The 24045-nt window shown below is 40.2% G+C and overlaps 2 protein-coding genes across 4 annotated transcripts in view; one reads left to right on the forward strand and one right to left on the reverse strand.

Annotated features, from left to right (window-relative positions):
* Positions 1–11679, forward strand: part of LOC102232337 (frizzled-3-like) — a 33770-nt gene extending 22091 nt beyond the window's left edge. For 2 of the 3 annotated variants that reach the window (XM_023332510.1, XM_023332513.1), the window contains 8 exons: positions 566–868; positions 1374–1536; positions 1664–1963; positions 2149–2400; positions 5614–5762; positions 7024–7138; positions 9274–9437; positions 9517–11679. In XM_023332510.1, the coding sequence (XP_023188278.1) occupies positions 566–868; positions 1374–1536; positions 1664–1963; positions 2149–2400; positions 5614–5762; positions 7024–7138; positions 9274–9437; positions 9517–9736 (1666 nt within the window). In that variant the 3' untranslated portion in view covers positions 9737–11679. The remainder of the gene's footprint in view (positions 1–565; positions 869–1373; positions 1537–1663; positions 1964–2148; positions 2401–5613; positions 5763–7023; positions 7139–9273; positions 9438–9516) is intronic. The other variant, XM_023332512.1, reaches the window with a different exon arrangement.
* Positions 11680–11751: 72 nt separating this feature from the next.
* On the reverse strand, positions 11752–23998 carry LOC102217566 (kinesin-like protein KIF28P). Its single transcript, XM_023332327.1, has 28 exons — positions 23994–23998; positions 23662–23779; positions 21829–22020; positions 21687–21737; positions 21459–21611; positions 21276–21311; positions 21059–21178; positions 20076–20183; positions 18701–18855; positions 17889–18000; positions 17164–17231; positions 16937–17079; positions 16737–16858; positions 16408–16498; positions 15956–16016; positions 15680–15803; positions 15441–15576; positions 15242–15360; positions 15008–15115; positions 14829–14921; positions 13863–14003; positions 13729–13799; positions 13529–13663; positions 13244–13410; positions 12614–12705; positions 12232–12364; positions 12013–12146; positions 11752–11925 (listed from the first exon to the last, which is right to left on the reverse strand). The coding sequence occupies exons 1-28, from the start codon at positions 23996–23998 to the stop codon at positions 11767–11769; spliced, it is 3147 nt and encodes a 1048-aa protein (XP_023188095.1). The 3' UTR covers positions 11752–11766.
* Between the last annotated feature and the right edge of the window lie 47 nt (positions 23999–24045).

Raw genomic sequence — 24045 nt, forward strand, 5'->3', positions numbered from 1 at the left:
AAACGAAAGCAACGAGGGCAAAGTTTACAGGTTGATTTTGAGTTTACAAAGGGAAGATTTATGAAGGGATTTATTCAGTGAATAAGAGAAGATGAGGAGAAATATTCTGAAAGCATGAGGTTAGTTTTACAAACTATGAAAATCACTCTTAAACTTTAATTTGTCACAGAAATGTATGACAGTTTGTGACAAAAATCTTAATTCGAAAAACTAAAGTTTCAGCTACAGAACCTTAAAATACTTTCAGTCAGAATAAAATGTTCATAGGTTTTAAACCTAAATCTACCTTAGCTTAGCTCTAGCTAAAAACTAAAATTTTACTGTAAGGGCAAAGTTTGTCAAATCACTTAACTTCTTAGATCTACAATTAAGTTTACTCCCAAGATAATGTTTAGTCCTAAAAGTCCCTTCAGCTTGATGTTATGGAAGGGAAGTAAACATACTGATTTTGAAAATAGCTTCATGAAAAGACAAGACACCTAATGTGTGATTGCATAAACTGAAATCTCAGAAAAGCTTGTAGCAGATTCAGCTTGATGTTCCGACAAAGTGTTTTGTTTGCCAGGTTTCCAGATTGTGATGAGCCTTACCCTCGTGCTGAGGACCTGCTGACCGGCCCAGAACCCACTGACCAGTCATCCATGACGGTCCAGAGAGATTACGGCTTCTGGTGTCCCCGAGAGCTCAAGGTTGACCCAGACCTGGGCTACTCCTTCATGGGAAGGAAGGACTGTTCTGCTCCCTGCCCGTCCATGTTCTTCAGCCAGCAGGAGCTCACCTTTATGAGATACTTCATTGGAGTCGTCTCTATTATTTGTCTCTCTGCAACGCTCTTCACGTTCCTGACGTTTCTCATCGATGTTACAAGGTCAGAGTAGTTTTGTCTTTTTTTAACCAAATATTTATTTTACAAAACCCTGTGAATTAAATCTGAAATGAAAACAAATCTTTAGTATGCATATTTAACACTCTAACACCTAAGTTTTAAATCCCTCTTTCCCTGTTGCTTATTTTAATGGTACGTAGTTCTTCAAATGTCCTGTGAGTAAATATATTTGCCCATTTATCCATAACAACTGGAACTTTCAATATCTAGCAAGTTATTCACAATCTACAATCTATTAAGAGTGCCGCTCAGATTAATTTCACTCCCTGCTAAGGTGGGAGTGAAATTACCGTAATAACCCAATATTGGCTAGAAAGCGCAACGTCTCCCCCTTTCAGAAACCGTTGGAATTTTTCAGATGGCGCAAACTGTGGCGGAATTACGGTACTGCATTTGGCTGCGTTATCGCCGATACGTTTGGTCTGGAAGGCTTAAAACTATGAATTAGAAAGTGAACCAGAGAAATGAATCAACTGTGTCTCTATAGGTTCCGATACCCTGAGCGGCCAATCATCTTCTACGCTGTGTGTTACGTCATGGTGTCGCTGGTCTTCTTCTTGGGTTTCCTTCTGGAGGACAGAGTAGCATGCAATGCAGTGAGCCCGGCCCAGTTCAAAGCTTCAACCATCACACAGGGCTCCCACAACAAGGCGAGTGATTAACCTGTGTCCTAACATCACAAATCTTGTCATGGGAATGTTTTTATTCTGATCCCAAAGGATTCCTTCCACATGGTTGAATAAACAGAACTCGTTCTTCCTGTTGTTTCTCTCTCAGCCATGCACTCTCTTCTTCATGGTCCTGTATTTCTTTACCATGGCCGGCAGCGTGTGGTGGGTCGTACTGACAATCACTTGGTTCCTGGCCGCTGTGCCTAAATGGGGCAGCGAGGCCATTGAGAAGAAAGCCCTCCTCTTCCACGCTGTGGCCTGGGGCCTCCCAGGGGCCCTCACTGTCTCCCTGTTGGCCTTGAATAAGATCGAGGGAGATGGGATCAGTGGAGTGTGTTTCATAGGCCTGTATGACATCGATGCCCTGAGGTGGTTTGTTCTGGCACCACTCTGCTTCAATGTGGCGGTGAGTTCAGTTAGACGAGCAGTGATGAAAGAAGGGATAAATGATTGATTGTGGAAGAGATAAAGGAGCGAATGATATGTTAGAAATGTGGACTGCCTCACTGTACCCTTTAAGAACTAATCACTCATTGTAATCGCGCCACGTCTGTCTGAGTGCCCTCTTCATTTGCTTCATTATTCCCTCAGGTTGGCATCTCGCTGCTTTTAGTGGGAATTATCGCTCTGAACCGGGTCCGGATGGAGATTCCACTGGAGAAAGAAAACCAGGCCAAACTTGTCAAGTTCATGATCCGAATGGGCGTGTTCTCGGTGCTCTACCTCGCCCCCTTATTCACAGTGATTGGCTGTTACATTTATGAACACACCTATCGGGGTATCTGGGAAACGACGTGGATGGAGGAGAACTGTCGGCGGTACCACATCCCCTGCCCATATATGGTAAAGGAAAACAAAGGGATTGCTCAACACAGCATAAGAAATTGTTTTCCACAGTTTTAACCTCTGTGAAAAAGATGACGGAGTGTAAAAAAGTCTTTATATACGACTTTTTTACACCTAATCTCAGGGGGAAGTGGGTTAAGATTTGTGACTTTTTTCTTATATTTCTGACTTATTCTAGAATTTCTAGAGTAAGTTAAGGATTTTTGGCATCTGGGAAATTAGCTGTCTCAAATAAACCTCCCAATTTATATTAATTTATTTATATTGAGTCATATTTACATTACTTAATATCACTTATGTGAGTAATTTCCCCTTGGCGAGCAATAAAGTATATTTTATTTTAAGTCACAGCGGGCTCTGCATTGTTGCCTAGCAACCTCTCCTGAGCCCATCCCTGTTACCTAGCAACCCAACCAGAGCTCCAGCACATTTGGCCAGTTGGTTTTATCACTGTATTTGCTGTACAATAGCAAAATTCATAATGACAAGTCATCCAGGTCACAAGTGAAGAAAACAGCCACAAACCATCATAATGTTCTATACAATAAATCAAAAATAACCATGAAAGTTAGGTTGCATTGTAATTGTTTTTCATTTTTGATCTCATAAAAATCCCTTACTGTGGTCAATTTCAGAAATTCAATAAATGACTTGCATTTAATAAATTACTTATCTTTTTAATTTTTCCTGCTTTTTTCCACAAATCATTAGTTTTGTTATTGCCAATTTAAACTTAAAAGCAAATTGCAATATTCTGAGCTAATCACTCGGTGCAAAAGGTCTGTGTGTGAGCTGCTGTGACTACCAGACCCTGGTGTGTGTGTGTGTGTGTGTGTGTGTGTGTGTGTGTGTGTGTGTGTGTGTGTGTGTGTGTGTGTGTGTGTGTGTGTGTGTGTGTGTGTGTGGGTGGGTGAGGGAGGACACCAGAGTGCTGTACGCATCATTAGCTCACATAATGCAGTTCTCCAGACCGACTCCCCAAAATGCTACAATCTTTGTTTTCCTCTGTCTTCTTGTCGTCTTGTCTTTCACTCCTTCGGCTGGTTTTTCCTACTTTTTCATCTCTTGGTCTCCCCCTTCTCGCCTTCTCCTCCCTTTTCTCAGCTGGTGTCTCTTTCTTCCAGACTTTCTCAGTCATGCTCTGCTGCCTGTTCTCTATGAAGGCTTTGTAGCGCTTATGAAGAGCAGTAGGAGGGCGGTGTTTTTGTACAGTCTGCTACTAAATTAATAACCAGAAAAATGGACCCCCCGCTCCCTGTTGAAAGCATGCACAACATTTTCAAATTGCATTAGACTTCCAGGCAAGTGTTGGCCTCCATATGACAGGCTATACGAGTGTTTGGAGACAGGTGCAAATGCTTATGTTACTGGTCTGTGTGTGTGTGTGTGTGTGTGTGTGACAGACCTCTGCTGCATGTTGCTGTGGTGTTTCAGTCCGTGTGTGTGTCACTGGACTTGTCCCTTAGGCAGATCATATGTGTCAATGTTGAATGACGGACAAAACAGTTTAATACCTTTGGAAAATTGTATATTCTGTTTTTATTATTGTAGCTCAAGTAGCTTGTGTCTCTGGATTATAGATAGTAATATTCTAAAGTCCCATGGTTCCCTTTTCTTTTCTTCTGGGTTTAGAAGATAATGGGTTTACCACTAACACTGTAAAAGTAGGTGCAGCATTTCAGCTTTGACTTTTTTTTTCAGCTAAATTTTGTTGCAGCAAATGGAATGGATTACTGAAATAATGAGGGCAAAGCAAAGGTCTTTAATGCACCGGCTGCTCTCTTATGATCATGGTTCCTTGTTACATAACAGCTCTAAAGCATGGGATTTACTTTAGGCCCATTTCCTGGTTGAGTTTATAAAGTCTAGAAATGAGAACATTGTTTTGTATGTTTGAATCGGGGATCAAATAATCAATCGACCAGAGATCAGAACCAGCCGGTTTCCTTTGATCGGGTCAAATACTGAAAGCTCTGAGTTTATTTTCCCCAACTCATTAAATACAAGAAAACTGAAAAGTTGCGCAATTTCCAGTCTATAAATGCATCAACCAAAATTATGTGTTGATGCACTTTGTTTTGAGTTCAGTATAAAACAAATATCTGTATCAGCTGGGAAAAATCTAAACTAACCTTAGTTTGAGTGTTTATATATATATATATATATATATATATATATATATATATATATATATATATATATATGATGAAAGCAACAAATGCAAAATCCAGTTATTGACTCAATTTAGTAAAGTAAGACTTCTGACTGAAAACCTGTGATTAATTGTATAAGAATAAGAGAAAATGTTTTCATTTCTCATTTTAATAATACAGTAATGATCTGAACTTTAGTGGAAATAAATTTTTGCTCCCAGCAGAAATCTGCCTCACAGTATTATATTTTCAATGTTTATCCATTGGTAGCAGCATTTTGTGCTCACACACATACATACTTTTGAGTAATTAATGTTATATTTAATTACATAAGGTCCCAATTTATACATTTAGTTCTTGCACTGATGAGCAGGAAACATCAGATATTGCTTAAATATCAGATTTAAGCAATATTAAAGACTTCCTCTCCTTGGAATTTATTATGCATATCATGAGGGGAAAATAAGCTGTCATAAAATATTAAAGACCACAACAGCTCACCATTTAAAAAAGGTAGTCTGTAAATGGCATTCATTAGTTTGTGGTCTGCTTTCTGGGCTCCTAACAGGTTAAATAGAAATAAACCTGTAGGAATATAGATCACTCCCTAGATCATACAGTAGATATAAAAATACCCTGGTGTTTATGTTTGATACATGCATCTATAAAGCAGAGCAGCAGCTATAATAAACTCCTGCCCTCTACTGGGAGATGCAGCAGAATTATCATTCAGCTGAAGGCAAAGACACTGCAGTTGAACCCAGTTTGAAGTTCAGCTGTTAAAGCAGGCGGGTTTTACTTGGATTTACTCTCATCTTCAATCATCCTGAATGACTGGCTGGGATAAAAACATATGTCAGGGCCGAATACTTTTAGACCCTTAATCTCTAAATTGTTTCAGTGGCATTCAGAGCTTCTATGTCTTTATTGTTGAGAAAATAATCTACTAGGCAAAAGCTTTTATTATGAATCTGCTTTCTTCTTGTTCCTCACAGTAGTGGTTATTTTAAAGCTGTCTGGCTGCTGCTGGAGTTAAACATGTTTCTGTTCCTGTTAGGTTGAGCAGACCAGCAAGCCGGCCATGGTTCTGTTCCTGATTAAATACCTGATGATGTTGGTGGTGGGGATTCCCTCTGTGTTCTGGGTGGGCAGCAAGAAGACGTGCTTTGAATGGGCCAGTTTCTTGCACGGACGCAGACGCAAAGAGTAAGTCGCCTTCAGGTTAATATTTATAAAGCCACATGATGATGATCACCAAAGGGATTTAACTTTCGGAGGAATGTACTATATTTTTTTTTTTTAGATATTGTGGATATATTTATCCACAATATCTATATCTCTTTGCTATGACCCCTTATAGTCCATAGATACATAGTCTTGTACATATGTAAATAAATATTTATATCTCGTAGAGCACTTCTGGATAGATGCAAACTACATCTCGTTGCTCGTTAAGTAAAGAATGAACTGATGGCAGCTAAATATTTTAGAAAATTAGAAATGTGATTGTCTTTTGTTTAAATGTTGAAATTTCTACAGATATGACTTATCACATGCTTTATGTCTTTAGGTTTTAACTAATCATTTAGTTGTGATTCTGGGTTTTTTTTAGTCTCGTGTAGAAAAACTGATAAAGAAATTAGATTTTTACAAGAAGCAACCTATTTTACACTGTATTATCAAGTATAACATTCTAGGTAATCTAACTTACTTTACTATGATGGAATAATATTTCTTTGAATCAACATTCAATTTTCTCCATCCACAGTAAAAAGAAAAGAAAAAGCCTTTCCCTGTTAAATGCTTCAGTAATTAAAATGTCATAAATAGGAATTCATTAGTGATCAGAAAATGACATTTGTTTAGTGAATAGATTCAAATACAATGATTATACTTCAAGAATTTGCATATTTAAGTATTTATGACCGGAGGCTAACCCAACATTTTTGATTAATTGAAAATTAAGAGTATGGCATAATAAAGAGTCTTAATACTGAAAAGTTATAATATGGCTTATACTGCTAGGGGACAGTTCTCTTCACTTTGTAGATTAAATAACATTTTTGCATTTCATCTGATTCTGCGTCTCTCCACTCTTTCCTAGACTCACTTCAGGTCCATTATGAAGTTTTCTAGTTATTGATTTTTGACTCAGGTTATTTGCTGATGTTGGCCCACTGTGTTTTTCATGTTTAAAGTCAGCACATGTACCAGGAAGCTTTAGAGCATTTCATGCTGCCCTCTGCTGACCATAGTACCACAAATACTAAACCTGGTTTAATGACCTGGTATCACTGAGCTTCATTGGCCAACAACTTCAGCAGTGCCACAGGCTGAGCTCTTCCATGTCGCATCTCATTGATTCATGCAAAACTGGTTGCATGTTAACTGCAACCAGTTTTGATTTTTGGCCCAAAACTCTAGAACTCCATAGAAATAAACGCCTCCATGTTTGGTTTCTCTACAGCAGTGGGGTGAATGAGTCCCGACAGGTTCTACAGGAGCAGCCGGACTTTGCTCAGTCTCTGCTGCGTGAACCCAACACCCCGATTATCAGGAAGTCAAGAGGGACGTCTACACAGGTAGGACTGCAGGCTGCAACCACTTTCAGCCAAAAAAGATATACAACCCCTGGCAAAAAGTATGGAATCACCAGTCTTGGATGAGCACTCATTCAGACATTTCATGCTGTAAAACAAACTCAGATCAAAAACATGATACAATATTAAGGTCGTTCCAAAGTGCAACTTGTTGGCCTTCAGGAACACTCAAAGAAATGAAGAGAAAACATTGTGGACGTCAGTGAATGATACTTTAATTGACCAAACACAGGGAAATAAATATGGAATCACTCAATTCTGAGGAAAAAAGTATGGAATCATGAAAAACGCATAAACAAAAGACCATTCAAAATACATCACTAGTATTTAGTTGCACCACCTTTGGCTTTTATAACAGCTTACAGTCTGTGAGGCATGGACTTGATGAGTGACAAACAGTATTCTGCATCAATTTGGTGCCAACTCTCTTTGATAGCAGTTGCCAGATCAGCTTTGCTGGTTGGACCCTTCTTGTGGACCATTTTTTTCAATCTCCACCACAGGTTTTCAATTGGGTTGAGATCTGGACTATTTGCAGGCCATGACATCGACTGAATGTGTCTTTCTTCAAGGAATGCCTTCACTGTTTTTGCCCGATGGCACGATGCATTGTCATCTTGGAAAATTATTTCATCATCACCAAACATCTGTTCAATTGAAGGGATGAGAAAACTGTCCAAAATGTCAATGTAAACTTGTGCATTGATAGAAGAATTAACCACAGTCATCTCCCCAGTGCCTTTGCCTGACATGCAGCCCCATATCATCAAGGACTGTGGAAATTTGGTTGTTTTCTTCAGGCAGGCCTCTTCATAAATCTCACTGGAACGGCACCAAACAAAAGTTCCAGCATCATCACCTTGTCCAATGCAGATTCTTGACTCATCACTGAAGACAACTTTCATCCAGTCATCCACAGTCCATGATTGCCTCTCCTTAGCCCATTGGAGTCTCGTTCTTTTATGTTTAGGTGTCAATGCTGGTTTTCGTTTAGCTTTCCTGTATTGAAATCCCATCTCCTTTAGGCGATTTCTTACGGTTCGGTCACATACATTGACTCCAACTTCCTCCCATTTATGCTTCATCTGTTTAGTTGTACTTTTTCGGTTTTCAAGACAAATGGCCTTAAGTTGTTTGTCTTGACGCTTTGATGTCTTTCTTGGTCTACCAGTACGCTTGGCTTTAACAACCATTCCATGCTGTTTGTATTTGGTCCATATCTTGGATACAGCTGACTGTGAACAGCCCACATCTTTAGCAACCATGCGTGAAGGGTTACCTTCCTCAAGAAGTTTCACAATCCTCTCTTTTGTTTCAAGGGACATTTCTCTTGTTGGAGCCATGGTTCTCACCACTCCACTTCGTCCAGCAGCCCTCCAAGGTGTCATGACTGCAGGTGTTTTGAACTGCACACTAACGGGCACATCTAATCTGGGGCAGGTGTCCATTTAGGGAAAGGAAATAGACTGGGTGTGTCCTTTTTTTTCTACCTCCAATTTGAGTGATTCCACACTTTTTTCCTCAGAATTGAGTGATTCCATATTTATTTCCCTGTGCTTGGTCAATAAAAGTATCATTCACTGACTCCCACAATAGTTTCTCTTCATTTCTTTGAGTGTTCCTGAAAGCCAACAAGTTGCACTTTGGAACGACCTTAATATTGTATCATGTTTTTGATCTGAGTTTGTTTTACAGCATGAAATGTCTGAATGAGTGCTCATCCAAGACTGGTGAGTCCATACTTTTTGCCAGGGGTTGTACAGTGTGTAGCAGAAGCTTCAGGGTATACAATAACAAACCTCTGGTGGCTGTTGTAAGATGAAATGAAACATGACACTGAATGGTTTAAGAATTGGTATAAATAACAGGAGTTGGAGTCAGAAATGTTCTTTTTGGAGATCCAGGCTCATCACAACTCAAAGACGATGCTGATAACTGTGTCATTCAAAAAAGCTTTTCTGCAAATACTTTTTTACTTCAAGTTTAAGCAAAAGACCAAAGTTTTTTTTTTTAGTATGGTGAAATAAAAACACTAAATGGTAAAATTTGTTGATTAAAATCAGAAGAGTTCAAAAGTAAAGTGTATATAAAATTTAAGTTTGTGTATTTCCCTGCAGGGCACCTCCACCCACGCCTCCTCCACCCACTTGGCAGCTCTAGAAGATCTGGACGAACCAATCAGGACTCATCATGGACACCCTGCATCGACCAGAAGTAAGCCCAGCAGTGTCCATAGCAAGGCCAGTTACCATGGCAGCCTGCGCCGCAATCGAGACGACAGGTAGCTCAGAAACCCCTCGCTGTTGCATCACTCCTCCATCCGTTCTGTCCTCACCCCTGTACGTCTCCACCTCTCTCAGGAGCGATTCTCTAGCTTACCGGGGCACACCGGACCGCAATCTCCATGGTAGCATGCCTCGGCTCGACCACCCACTCTCCACCCACAGCAGCCTGCATAAGATAGACAGCCACTCAAGGCACAGCAGCCAGCGGGACACATCGGAGGTTTCGCCTACCCTCATTACCCATGGAACCACAGGGAGTGACGGCCGACCTGCTGAGGACGGTACCAGCGCCTGAGGAGTTCATCACTTTCTGCAGCAAAAAGCAGAATCTACCAGAACGTTGCGGTGGTTTGTGATCTAGTCTGGTCCTTTGAGTTACAGATTCAGGATTTATTCAGGGAAAACTGTGGAGAGCTGCAACTTGCACTGGACAGACCAGGAACTGGCTAAATGTTGTGGGGAAAAAAGGTTGTTGCACTTATTACACAGTCAAAACCTAATTCCATAGGACCTTCGCAAATATTATGAAACTTGTAAAATGACTGCAGAGTTTTGTTTTTATATCAAACACTTCATCTGTCACAAAAGTGACTTGTTTATTTTGACCTGCAGCTGTTGATGCTAATCTGTGTGTGAAGTCTTAGACAAATATGGGCCTAACATAAAAACATGGACCTTTTAATTGTTTAGCAAATATTTTTATACTGTGAAAAACTGTCTACTGCGTGCATAGAGAGAAACATATCAGGGGTGATTAAGTTTAAAACTTTTTGATGTCAGGAAAATTAAACTGCTTAGTCTGCAGTGCAACGAAATCTTTCTAAACCTTGGGTGCTGAAGTCCAGCCCTTGTCAGACACACCTGAACAAAATGACTGAATGTTGATGTAATTCAGGTGTGTTGGAACAGGGATGCATCAAGGACTGCACTTGGGAAGCATGTTAATCTTTAACTTAGAGTTCATTCCATTAACAGGGCTGCAGATCAACATTTAAAACCCAGCGGGATTTGTTTGTGCAAGGCACCATCTTTAATTTTGAGGCCTCGGTTGGTAAGAATCCTCTAATGGGGAGCACATAAATTTTACTTGAGTAGAAATGAAAGGCATAAACAGCACCCTTAAACTAATAATACACTGCCAGACAGATGAAAACCTAAAAAATAAACCACTGTAATATCTGCCATAAATTCAGAAAACCTCTATATTTTATTGGATGTTGAAGATCCTGGTAAGTTGATTAACACTTTAAGGGGAATCAGTCATCAAGCCCAATGGAGAATTTAAACTGTATAAACATATCTGTAATTTAAAGTATTCCAGTATAATTTAAAACTCAAACTTGTGTTTCTCTAAAGACTGACAGATTTGTTTGAGACTTAATTTTTTACAAGTGTTGTAATATCCACCCCTGTTCATGTGTTTGTCTTCAGACCTGCCTTGACAGGCGCAGCTAACAAGAAGAACATTCATTATACTTTATTGGCGCCGACTTTTATTGTCTGCCTGTAAATGTAACAACCTGTAAATATTGTTTTCTTGCAGTTTGAGTCCTAATCCTTTGTCATTGAACTAACCTACCTCACCTTTACCCTCAGCCTTTTCTTGTTCTGCATTCACATCACTGGGTGCTTTCTCCGAAGTAAAGAAGCGCTCAGCATACATCAGTAAAAATGGTGGTGCCAGCTCGCTTTGTGGTTTTTAAGTCTACCTCTTGAGTTCAAACCCCAACATACTTCTGACTGACTTTGTGTACTCAATTCCAAGCAAATTAAAAATATTCTAGCCTTTCAAACAGAAAAACACAGTTTTCATCAAGATTGTGCAAATTCTGACCTTGCAGTTATGCAATAATCACATCAGGCCCAGTCTGTGCTTCTATGCCTTCATTAGCTTGTACATAGATTTTCTGTATGATGACTGATCTGCCTTTGTTTTTATCCTATATCCCATTTTTGGACCTACAGCAATCGTCTGTACTTTACCATGGCTGCTTACATACATTAACCACAGTGCTTTTCTCTCAAAATGGTTGGAGAAAAAAAAGTAAAACAAGCTCTCAGCTTTTAAACATTCATGTTCACACAAGTCTGTCTTCAACAATCTTTAACAGTAAAGCATGGGGGGGGAAGAGTTCAAGTAGCTCCAACTAGGATTTTTAAAACTTGACTTAATTTATTTGCAGTTGTAATGTAAAAGCTTATTTTACATGCAGTCTAATAAACTTTTTTAAGACTTGAGTTTTTCTCTGTGATTTCCATTTCTGTTGTCGGGATGCAAAGAATAACTGGAGGTACTTACAGTTTCTCAAATCAACAAACACTGAGTTAAGACCAGATGCCCGAGCGTTCTCTTTTGCGGCGTACAATGGCCGCTATGTCTTGTTTGAGTGTGGAGACGCTGTCCTCCAGCTGCTCAGAGAAGTCCCTCAGCAGACGACTCTGCTCGTCCACAAACAGTCTGAGTCCCAGCAGGTCCGACTCCTCCTGGAGAGTGTATGCAACAACAATTTAGTGTTAGAAAACCATCATGGCTCACTTTTTCCAAGGTTGCATAGAAACAAAGATACTTACACTGGGTCTGTGTCTGCGCAAGCGCTGCAGCTGACCCCTAACAGAGGTCATGCTGTGGTAGAAAACTTTCAGGGCGCGTGCGAACTCTGCATCACAGCTGGGACGTAGCGACCGACCACGAACGCCGTCTCCGCCTAAAACCAGAGGAGGGAAACATGGACTGAGTAGCAATGCAGGTATGAAACAACAAAGTGGGATAATTGTGCATGTCTGAGTTACCGTTCTTGACTGTGTTGAGCTGTTCTCTCAGACTGTGATTTTCTTTCCTTAATGACTCGTTGAGACTCTTCAGTTTCTCTAAGTCCTGTTGAAGAGCTCTGACTGAACAGCTAAGCTCAGCAGAGTCCGATAGCTGCAGCCAATGAAATATTAGCTAATAGACTGATCCACAAAAGAGATTAGCTGCTGACAGTCAAACATGGACTATTTGTTTTAATCGATGGAACCATTAACTCTGATCTCCATTAGAAAGCCCAAAAGGAGAATGTCTCTGTCATCTTATAATCTTAAACACACGTGAACAAATCAGCAAGTCCACAAAATGTCTGGACTTTAATTTGATTTTGCAGTTGCCAGTAAAAAACATTTATATTCAACTTACTGTAGCTTGTGGATCCAGCATGTCGATGATAAAGCTGCCCTCTGCAGTCATTCTCACAGCTCCAAGAGATGAACTCAAAACACTGCAACCCTCTTAGAAAAGAAAAACACACAGGAGTAGTTATTTCTTATTATAGGTGATAACCTAATTTACTTTAGAAAACTTATTTTAAAAATCATTTAGGAATTGTGTTCTAGAGCTAAAACCGCTTATAATGAGGGAGCGAAAGTGCAGCATGGGATTCTTTAAGTCAGCTTAGTATCTCAGAAATACTAAGCGAGTTCAGAAATGTTCAGGAGAGAGCAGCACAAAATGGAGTGACCAAGTCAGTTTCTAGATCTGAACGTTGGTGGTAAAAACCTGACTATGTAGCATAAAAGAAAACTCCATCCAGTCAATCAATCCAGTGGGAGAAGCTACAGGAAGCCTCGACAGAAATCTCAGCAGATTATCTTCAAAATGTTGTAGGAAGTTATGGTTTACCAAACAGTCTTTTCTTTTCTGAAGGCTAAGCTGTTCATAACTCTGACAACACCTGCCTGCATGTTCTGCTAATTTACTATATGTCCTGGTGAAGATAATTTCATGCTGAAATTGTGCTGTGGTGGTCATTTCCGTTTCCTTCCTCACCCTGAAGACCCCAGAGCTCCAACACCACAGCACTGCTTTGCAAGTAGTCCAGCAGCCGTTGGGATGTTTGGAGGGAGGTGAACTGGACCCGGTGATCCAACAGAGGATTGATGTTGTGCCACACAGCTGGAGTGTAAAGCAGCTCGCCGCAGTCAAATACCCTGAATCTAACACAGCAGAGGAAATAAAGTTATGTGAGGGAGTCTCAATGTAAAATTTTAAAGTTATTCGTCATTCTGTTATCAAACTGCCCTTAAATGTTGAATACATCTGTCCAGGCCTCACCCAATTTGTATCCCTCGATTGCGGGCTTCCCTAATCCAACGAACCCCACAGCACTGATCCAGGACCAGCTGGAAGTCCAATCGTCGACCCAGTACTTCAGACGGGTCAATCAGGATGTCGTCCTCCCCCAGTGGACTGGAAATATGCATTTCTTAAAAACACACCTTTCTGTGAGCTTACAGCTAAAATATGTGTCATACAGTCCAGTGGAAGTGCAGGGGATGAGCTGAGCTTGTAGGATGGCCTCCTCTGTCCCCTCTGAGCCCAACACCTGCAAACAGAGACAGATTCATCTGGCATCTGATAACACTCATGTATGAAGCATATGGAGTACCTCCAGCTGCTCCTCCAGAGGGATGCGGAAGGCCAAAGACTGCAGCCAGAGGTGAGCAGTTCCCAGGAGCAGAGGCTCAACTGGATCCCAGAAAGGGTCTTTATCTCTCGGTAACACTACAGCTGGGAGGCACTCCACTCTCTGGTAGCAGCACATATACAAAAAGGACCAATAGCAAAAGTTGAGTTATAGCTCTAAAATCTAAAGTAAACTTTAATTCAAAGGGGACCTATTATGCAAAATTAAAAATTTTCCAAGACATCCATTTGAGTCTGTAAGAGCAGCACAAGCGCTTAAAATAAAACATCCAGCCGTTTTTCGGCAACAAGTTAATGCTTTTCAGCGTCTGAAAAATGAGCCGTTACCTAACCGTCCCAGCCGAGCCCAGGCAGCCCGTCACCTAGCAACACAAGCCGAGTCCGTCACCTAGCAAGCTAAGCCGAGCTCCAGTGTTTGGTCAATTAGTTTTGGTATTTTCTGTACAATGGCTGTGTTTTGTTGTTGACTTACCTACCATACAAAAACCATTTCATACATTATTGTTGGTTGTTCAGGTGACTCTGGTTGCTTTTGAAAGGTGTACAGTTGTATATTTGTGAATCTACTTGCCGCCATTTTCACGTACAGCGTAAACGTTGAGTTGAGGGCGTGGCCAACAGCAATTTACTTGGATTTAAAGTGACAAGAGGCCCTAAAACAGCTCAAAACAAAACAGACAGAACGAAGCAGACTAACATCTCATTATCTAACAATGATTTTGTGCAAAAATGTAATTAACATTTTTATCCTAACTTGTTCAGGAAAACACAATATGCCACCTTTATGCACTTATTAGAAATTAAAGATATCTACAAAGTTTTCCCCCTCGTTTCCCATGTTGGACAACATTTTTTTGTCTATGCTCAGTTGCCTCAAGAAATATTTGGGTATTCTGAAAAAGACATCAGTGTTATTTCCATAACACACATTGTCTTCGTGTTGTGCAGCCTTGAACTGCTGGTAGACCTCCTCCATCAAAAACTTGCGGTTGACAAACTTGGCTTTGGACCACATCCAGACCTGCAAAACATGTGTCACAACTGAAATCATCCAGAAACATCTTTCTGGTACAAAGAAAGGAGAGAGACACCTTGAGCAACACTAGCCTGTTTGCTTCCTGCAGAGGTCACTCTGACAACAGTGTCTTTCTGCAGATCGTGACCTCGAGAATCCGACAGGGCCAGATTTTTGATTTCCAGCTTAAACTCAACTCCCTGAAAATTAAGAAATGAAATGCGAATTTACCAAGTCACTCCTGTGTGCCCTTAAATGTTGCATACATCTGTCCAGGCCTCATCTGAGGTCAATGTGAGCAGCTACAGCAGGACACTGTGAGTTACCTTGCTCAGTTCCTGACTCATCTGGTTGGCCTCGGCCACCATGGGCATCAGCTGAATGTAGTCGTAGAAGACCGCTAACAGACTGGGATCTGTCTGGCTACAGCCGGTGCTGGACTCACCTATACATTAATAAAAATGACTTTTTTTACCCCATATAAATAAAACAAATTCAGTTCCAGAGAGTGATGGTTTCACCCACTCAGGTGGATGCCCTCAGCAGCAGCCAGCTCCGACTGGAAGTAATCATAGTCGTAGCGACCCCAGTCTTCCCCGCCCCTCTCAGATGGATAACCAACGAACAGGTAGGTACAATTCGAGCCCAGAATGAGACGATCCTGATAAATATTTAGAATAACGTTTTTCAAAGCAGTGGCTTTGACTGCTTTAGTTTCATCTAACACAGTTAATTAATATAGTTGGTGCAATGCAAATACCCACCAGGTGTTGCAGCTCTGCTGTCTCGTACACGGCGTTCCCATTAACAATAACCTTTGACCCCGTCAGTGGAGTCAGTGTTACACGCCGCTGTTCATTCCTGAACACCGCATGATGCTCCTGGATACTAGTTCACAAGCAGACATTACTGTGTGTGCACAATGAGAACAAATATGTTCTGATGCATTTTTAAACATAATTTATCGATCTCTGGTTGAGTTGGCGGGTTTCTCTGTTTTTTTGTACTTTCTGGATGTTGAAAAGGAAAGGAAAACTCACCCTAAGCCCTTGATAGAAATGGATCTAGGGGCAGAGTCACAGAGTCCGATGCCCCACTCGCCTGGAACAACAAAACATTTTGTTCTCTGATTTTGCAGTTTTCTTGACACCTCAGACAGCCTTGTACCAACATGGTATTAACAAAGTGGAATTAAGTCATTTAAATGCTCATAAGATTCACCATCTGATTGTCATAAAGTCCCATGAACGTCCATAGTGAAGAAATTTATCAGATACTTTCATAAAAATAAATAAGTGTCATGACTGACTCTCTGTTGGCTTGAGAAAACCACATTAAACTGCTCTGTAAAGAAAACAAAGTATATTCTCTTCAACATCTGAAGTTCTTCAGAACAAATTGTAACTAAGGAATTGTGTGGTTTTGTACCTAAATGAAATGTCAGAGCTGCGTGTCCGGTTTAGAACGGATTATATTTTAGAGATAGACCAACCCTCCTGGATGAAAAGCTTCACCACCCCTGACAGCTGAGCGTCCTCGTTGATGTTCAGGATGTAAGGATACATCTGCATCATCCTCCTCTCCTGACAATAAATTAAAGAAACATGAACATTTACACCCAGACAAAGGATGATTTCACACTGAAAATATTTCATCTAAAACATATTTTCCACTTCTTAACCCACTTTAATTCCCATTCTCTGTATGCATTTATTTTTAAACTCTTTAGAAGCAGAAAAAAATCCCAGATTGTGTGTGTGTGTGCGTGTGTGTGTGTCTGTGTGTGTGTGTGTGTGCGTGTGCGTGTGTGTGTGTATGTACCTGTGTGATGTTGGCATACTGCTGCTCCCAGTCTTTGAGCGCCTCCTGCAGGTGTTGTTCCCACAGAGTCTGAATGGCTCTGATCTGGAGCTCATTCTGGGTCAACAGCTGACGAAGTTCCTCTGGAAACAGATAAGATTACTCTCTCTGATCTCTGCCAGCTGAACGGTCGTCTGGTTTGTCCAAACATCGATTCTTACTGGACTCATCTGTGGCTCTGCGCCCCTCCTGGTCCATCCGGCTCAGTTTCTGCAGCAGTCGGGCATTTTCAGCCTTTAACTCTTTAACAAGGCGTTCAGTGGGGCTCTCATTCACCACTGCCCTGTTTTGGATTCGTTTTGCCCTGAATTGTGAATGTAAAATGTGTTAGTATGACGAAAACCAATAATATTCAGCTTGGTTTCCAGATCGTAAATGATTAATGTACCTTTCAGCGTAGCGCAGGGTGGAGAGAGACTCCTCATAGCAGATATCTGCTGGACTCAGAGTGGCAATCTGGAAAATAAATATGACAAATCAGTACATCACAATGGTTTGCATACCACTGCATCCCCCCCCCATTTTGTTACTTTACAACCACACATTTTAATGCATTTTATTGAGAATTTCTGTGATTGACCAACACAAGGCAGACAAGAAAATAAAACCTGGTTTTCAACATTTTTCACAAAAATAGTCTCACTCAAGCTTTGCACAATCAGATACTGAATTTGCTCCTCATTCTTCTTCACAAATAAAGCTGAAGAGCTGTCAGACTGGATGGAGAGAAGTCAATCTAAAAAGTCCTGCCACAGATTCTTAACTGGACTGCAAAAACACTCAATCTCACCAGGTATTGTTTTATAATCAAACCCTTATTTAAACTCCTTTGTAACATATCCCTGACCTCTCTGCTGTGTCCATTGGTCGTCCTAATCCCGTTTGTTAACTAATATTCTCTAAAGAACCTCTCAGATCTTTACAGAACATAATTCACAAAGGGGAGTTGAACACAAAATGTGACTATTTTTCATATTTTTGTACTTTTGCATTTGAAAACGGTCCACTACTTTATGTTGGTCCTTCACAAGCAAGTTAGCATTTGTAAAACAATCAATTAAAAAAATATAACATATTTTTTAAAATCATCTGCCAACTCTTCTGTGTGTTTACCATGACGGTGCGACTGTTTCCTCCCAGCGCAGACTGCAGCAGCTTGGTGAGAACCGAGTCTCTGTAGGGAATATGAACCACCTTCTTCCCCACTGCAATATCTGCCAGGGCGCTGGAGGGAGAAAGGTCATTTTATTATGGAGCCTTGGCGAAAATTCAAACTGGGAGACTCGACCAGCTTCACCACATCATCTAATCCCTACGCCCGACCGCAGCCAATCCGGACCGGAGCTTCACGCCGCTCCAGCCAATCGTCGTCCAAAGACACCTTCAAAAGTCCAAGCTACCCTGGGGTCCTCCTGCTCGTCAGCCGTGCTTCGACCCACCTCCTCCCCTTCTCCACCTTCACCATGAGGGTCGTCCTCCAGGATCCCTTGTGCTCTTCCTCTCCAAGCTCCGCTCCGCCACCAGTTTCGGTCCCGGGGGGGAAGACTATCCCGAGCTCGCCGAGCAGACCGCCTGCTCACGGCGATCCTCGGCTCACGGTCTTCTGCCGGGTCCGAGCGCCAAAGAAATTGTACCATTAAATCTTTTTAACTGCTATTTTCTTCTCCGTGTGAGTCTCTCCAGATTGAATTTATAGCACATTTTCAGCAACAAGGCATTACAAAGTGCTTTACATGATTTAAAAGGAAAAATAACAAATCAAAGGAAAGAGCCAAAGAAGAAAAAGAAATAAGAAGACGGGACAAAAACAGAGCGAGCAGGGCAGGCATGGGCAGGGAGGGAGCATGAACAAGAACGAATATGGAGAAAACTGATGGAACCAGCAACATGCAAGAACAAGGCGAACCAAACAAAACAGAGCAAACCTGATGACATTGCCCAGCGTGGTGAGGCTCAGGTTTATGGCTGTTCCCTCTTTGAGTCTGTCAGCTTCAGAGCCTGAAGACCTCTGGCGCTCGCTGCCAGCCAGGTCCACCAGGTTGATGTTGGACTGCTTCGTGATGCTCTCTTTAGAGAAGATCTGGTCAAGATGTTTGATTGAAAACACTTGAGTTAGAAAAGCACACAGAAATAAATATACTGTATAAGAGCCATTTATAAATAGTAGAAACTTCATATAAAATGTCATTTTTGTTAACGTGAGTTTCATTTGTTGCATTGCTATTTGAAAGGATAAACATATGTGATTTTATCTGGTTTAAGCTTATTACATGGTGCCTTTTGATTGGCTGTTGACTGATTAGATAAGCACTTTGACCGTCACTTTCTATTTGTTTTGAATCTGTTACTTTGGTTTTATTTTATCATATCCAGTAAAGACACAAACATTACTGCTGGATTCCAGACCTCTTTTTTGAAGAAATGTGTCGCGTACAAAGGAGTTTTATGGGGCAAGACTAGAGAAGCTGGCCACACTTACAAAATAATTTTTAAAATGGCTTCTTGTTGGTGTTGTCATGAGAAAGATCATAATGAAAAATAATTTTAAAGCAAAACCCAAGAAGAAAATTTAAAGTTTGAACATCAAACCCAAGTTGAAAATAAAAATAAATAAATAAATAAAACAAATAATCAAGAAATAAGCCCAAAACAAGATGAGCGACAGACAGGAGCACTGAAATCCGGAGTGGATTAGAAATATTGAGATTATAATAACTCAAAGACCAGCTGGGAAAACAAAAACCTCTCGGAATATTTAGAAAATGTAAATAAAAAATAATGTAAATGAAAACATTGTAAAAAAAAAAAAAACAACTGGTGCAGAACATTAAAAATACAGAGCTGAACAAATACAATAAACAAAACCTGCTTAGGTAACACAATGACAACGTATATTAAAAAAATCTAACTATAACTATAAATACCCTGGATACCAATTGATAAAAATAGAATTAATTATTAGTTGTCTGAAATTATTTCTAACACAAAATACATGACAACATTTGACTGGCTTAAAAATAAAACTATCAGCAAGTATTTCACTCTCAGCTGTACAGTAGAAATAGCATCAAATTCATGAAGTTGGATCTCAATCAGGCTAAATAAGATTATTTTGTAAATTCAGAATAAACCGGACCAAATTTTATCCTTTGAGTCTTTAGATAATTTATTGTGAACTGAATCAAATTAGATTTGATCCAAACAAACCGACTTGATAACAGTTCAGAGCGTTTCCTCTGAAAATGATTTTCTCAGCATTAATAAATAAACTGCAGACGTAAAGCATGGGGCCCGTTTTACCTGTTTGAGCTGCAGGATAATGAGCATGTGTGAGCGGCTGCTGTTGGCGTTCATTTGAGTGGCAGCGGTGGTTCGAGTCCTGGTTCCCTGCTCCATCAGCTGCTCCACCTGTAGTCAAATCAGATCCATTTAAAATGAACCAAAGCTCATTAACATCAACTCCATTAAAGGACTGGTTGGATATTTTGGTAACAAAACAACTTAAATTAAAGAGCTTTACAGCTAAAACCAACTTTCAGATGTCAGTTTCATTTTTAACCAAAAATACTGAATAGAACAGAGATGGAAACTTCAGAAAACCGTTTCAGATTAATATTTTAATTACATAATTCAGGAGAATCAAATCTTTTTAGGTCTGTTTGATTATTCAATGTCATGGTTGAAAATTTGTTTTTGTTATTTTCTATATAATAAATGCTGGTTGGCTGAGGGATTTTTTTGATGTACAGATCATTTTTGTATCACACCCAATTTAAAATTTTATACTCTCAAATTATTAAAGGCAAAACCAATTTAAAGTTGCTATAAAAATAACAGATATTAATATTTGTTGTTGTTGCTTTAGTCTTTTATTCATCAGTCCTGATCAAAATATTGAACAATTATCAACATTTTGATCCTCTAGAGCACTTTATTTTATTTTTTCCCAAAATTATTCCATTTTATCTTTGAATGGTTTTCTTACTTAAGACTGTATCTTGTTTACTGATAAACTTCTAGTTTTTCATAATTCACGGTTCAATCCCAGTCTACTTGACTTTTGTCTTTATTGGCAGTTTTCTGGAAACTAAGAAACCTCTCAGAATTTCACAAAATTAAAAAAATAAATAAATAAAATAAATAATCTCATTATTTTGAGATACTGTCTCATTATAATGAGATAAATTTTTTAACAAAGGGGTGGAAGTTTTCATTGTTGTTACATGTATGAAGACAAAACCTAGTAACACTTTGGCAAACAACTAAACATTTGTTTTTTTTACCTGCAGAGCATTCTCACAGGGGATTTTACGGAGACCCTCAACATAAAAGCCTCTTTGCAGCTCCTCTCTCACTCTAAGTCCAGCTGCAGACCGAGACCCCCGAGACAAAAGGTCGACCACCTGGAAATAAAGAAGGTCATGAGAAACATAACAAGAAAGGCTAAAGTGACAGCAAAATAAAAAACAGTAACTTCTCTTGAATAAAGCTCAAATTTACCTGCTCATTATAGATTTCCAACATACTGAAAAAGACCTGAGGACACATCAACAAGCATTCAGAACAAAAGCCTGTCCTCTGTCAGCACAGTATGTTTCTCTCATTTAACTAAGATGAAGACGAAGAAGTGAAAGTAAACTGACCTCCATGAAGACAAGTATAGCGATCTTGTTAAATTATTACCTGACATTGTCTGTTTTCTTGGTGTTCTCTGATCGCCTCAAACAGCCGGTCACACAGCTTAGGAACCAGGCCTTTATTGGGCCCGTAGCCCACCATCGAGTAACTCTTCCCTGATCCGGTCTGTCCGTATGCTAGGAGCGTGGCGTTGTAACCCTGCACATGTGATTTCACTGGTTTATCATGAAGTCACTTTGTAAACAACTAACGGAAAGATGGAACGGTTCCTACCTGAAGCGCGTTCTCCAGTATTCCCACTCCGAGGTCCTGGAACACGCTGTGCTGGGGATTGAAAAAGCAGCTTTTTACCAAGCATTATAATTTCATCTTTTCACTCTGTCTGGTAAACGTTGTCTGTCTCCTTCGCGCTCACCTGGTCAGCGTATCGGCCCCCCAGTTCTTTAGGGACAAAGAGACCAGTCTGGTCTCTCGTGAAGCCGCTGTGGGACCAGTACGCATAATCGAAGCAGAAGGACCGCCGGTTGTGGCAGTCGCGTGGATCCTGGATACTAATGGAGGTCGACACTAGAGAGATGATACAACGGCTGCCTGCATCCCTCTCTCTCTGTTTGGAGGAAAGAGAAAACGAGACAGTGGGAGGATGATTGCATTTATATTGTAGTAGATAATGTAAATCTGAGTTTAATTGAATCCAGCTGTTCTGCGGAGGCCTCAGAGGTTAATCACTGATCAGAGCAGCGACCCAGAGGCCCATGGTAACCCTGGATGAGCTGATCCACAGCTCATGTAGAGGAACCAGTTCACTGAACAACTCCAGCCAGGCACTCAACCAGTATAGTGCTGCAGAGTAAAGCCACTGGAGAAAGAAAGTCTTGTCTGCAGTTTTCTACAAGACATTTAAAAAAAACCAAACAGTTGAGTAAGGTGCTCTGGTCAGATGAGACCAACGCTGAACATTTTGGGCAACATGTAAAATACTTTTAAACACTTTTAAAGAGTTCAATTTGCATTTAAATTATAATAACTTGTTGAAACTTTATGAAATGTTTCTAAATTGTTTACAAAAAAGTCATTGACTTATGCCCCTCCATGACAATGCTGCCAAAAGGTAGCTAACCCTTAAAAAAAACAATAACATAATCATTTAAACATTTGAAGAAAAAACCAAAAAAACCCATCAAAGACATTTTTTCTAAACTGGTATCATAAAAGTTTATGGTTCAGAAATATTAAATAGATCCATCTTGATTTCATCCAGTCAGTTCGGTATTTAAGTAGATAACTGCTTTCCATCGTATCCAAAAGTTAGACCTGAATGTCACTGATAAAACAATGAGGAGGAACACTGGACCTCCACAACACGTAACTGGCAACATATGAGATAAACAGGGTAACCGATATGGATCCCTGTGGAACTCCGAAACTGAGAAGTGAAGCAGAAGAAGAGGATAAACAACCTTAGTGAAGAGAAAGTCATGATCCAGTTGCATTAACTAACTGGATCACCAACATGTTCCAAACATGACATCATTTCACAGGCTAAAGTATTAAGCTGCGGATAAGAACCGGAACAACAGATGAGCAAACTGTAAAAAGAACCATCACAGTTGAATATAAATTAGTTCCCGAAATGGTACAGCCAGGAATTTAAACTATTCACGGGTTTTATTCAACACTTAACTTATTAGCCTAACAACTCTTATTTTCTTGGTCGAGCATATTGGACAGTTTGATACGTGACGCACTAATGGCCTCAGTGACTGACAAGAAATATGAATGTGTCCAGAATTGGCCATAACCATGTTTAAAATGCGAAAACGAAAGTTTTATGCATTAAAAAAACCATTAAAGTCAGGAAAACAATAAATAAAATTAAACTACAGCAACTATCTCGACAGTCCTTAAAGAACAACGCGAGAAACGAGGCCCTGCTCAGCTTTTTTCTTATTTTTTAAAAAGCTGAGTAGAACAATTTAAAACAAAGAATAAAAACATTTAAATGTAAAAATTATTCCTGAGTTTTGCTGAGCTTACTTTCTGCTTGGGTCATTTCTCGCATTTAAAGATGCACACTGGTCCCATTTACACACCTGTCCTCGTTATGTAATTTCATGCTTCCCTACTTCCAGCTAATTTGTTTTGGTTAGTTAAATTAAATACCTTCATATAGGCGCCATTGATTGGCAACGAGTTCCCTCTGTACTTAAGAAACTCATACTGACTATAAAAATAAGCAGAAACTGACCTTGTTGAACGGCCGCACTCTGACAGCCACTTTGACACAGTCCTTGCTGTGCATGTCCGAGGCTTTGGCCCTCATGTCGCAGCTGGAACCGGAGACGCACTGGACAGAGTTCAGCTCCCTGCGACAGACGGACACAGAGATGTGTCGAGTTACACAGAAACACTCGGGGCTGGATGATGATGGAAACCAGGAGAGATTCTGGAGTCCATGTGGAGCCGATGTGGTTTAGGCTGAAACATGGATACTGGATGTTTAAAGAAAGGAAGCTGTTATATTTTACTGATATTATTATCGCTTCTTCTTTGTGATGCTGGCTCTGGTTTCACTTTCACCTCATCTATCTCCATAAATTATAAACGAGGCACAGGGTGCTGGCAGGCTGGC

This window comes from Xiphophorus maculatus, chromosome 4, assembly GCF_002775205.1.
Source record: "Xiphophorus maculatus strain JP 163 A chromosome 4, X_maculatus-5.0-male, whole genome shotgun sequence".
Classification (NCBI taxonomy): Eukaryota; Metazoa; Chordata; class Actinopteri; order Cyprinodontiformes; family Poeciliidae; genus Xiphophorus; species Xiphophorus maculatus.

Bases quoted from the DNA above. Each gene is read 5' to 3' on its own strand.
- LOC102217566 (XM_023332327.1), bottom strand. The intron at 13,411-13,528 runs GTGAGGCCTGGA...CTGCTGTGTTAG, and splicing joins AATCGAGGGATACAAATTGG to ATTCAGGGTATTTGACTGCG. The intron at 11,926-12,012 runs GTAAGTATCTTT...TACACTCTCCAG, and splicing joins TGCGCAGACACAGACCCAGT to GAGGAGTCGGACCTGCTGGG.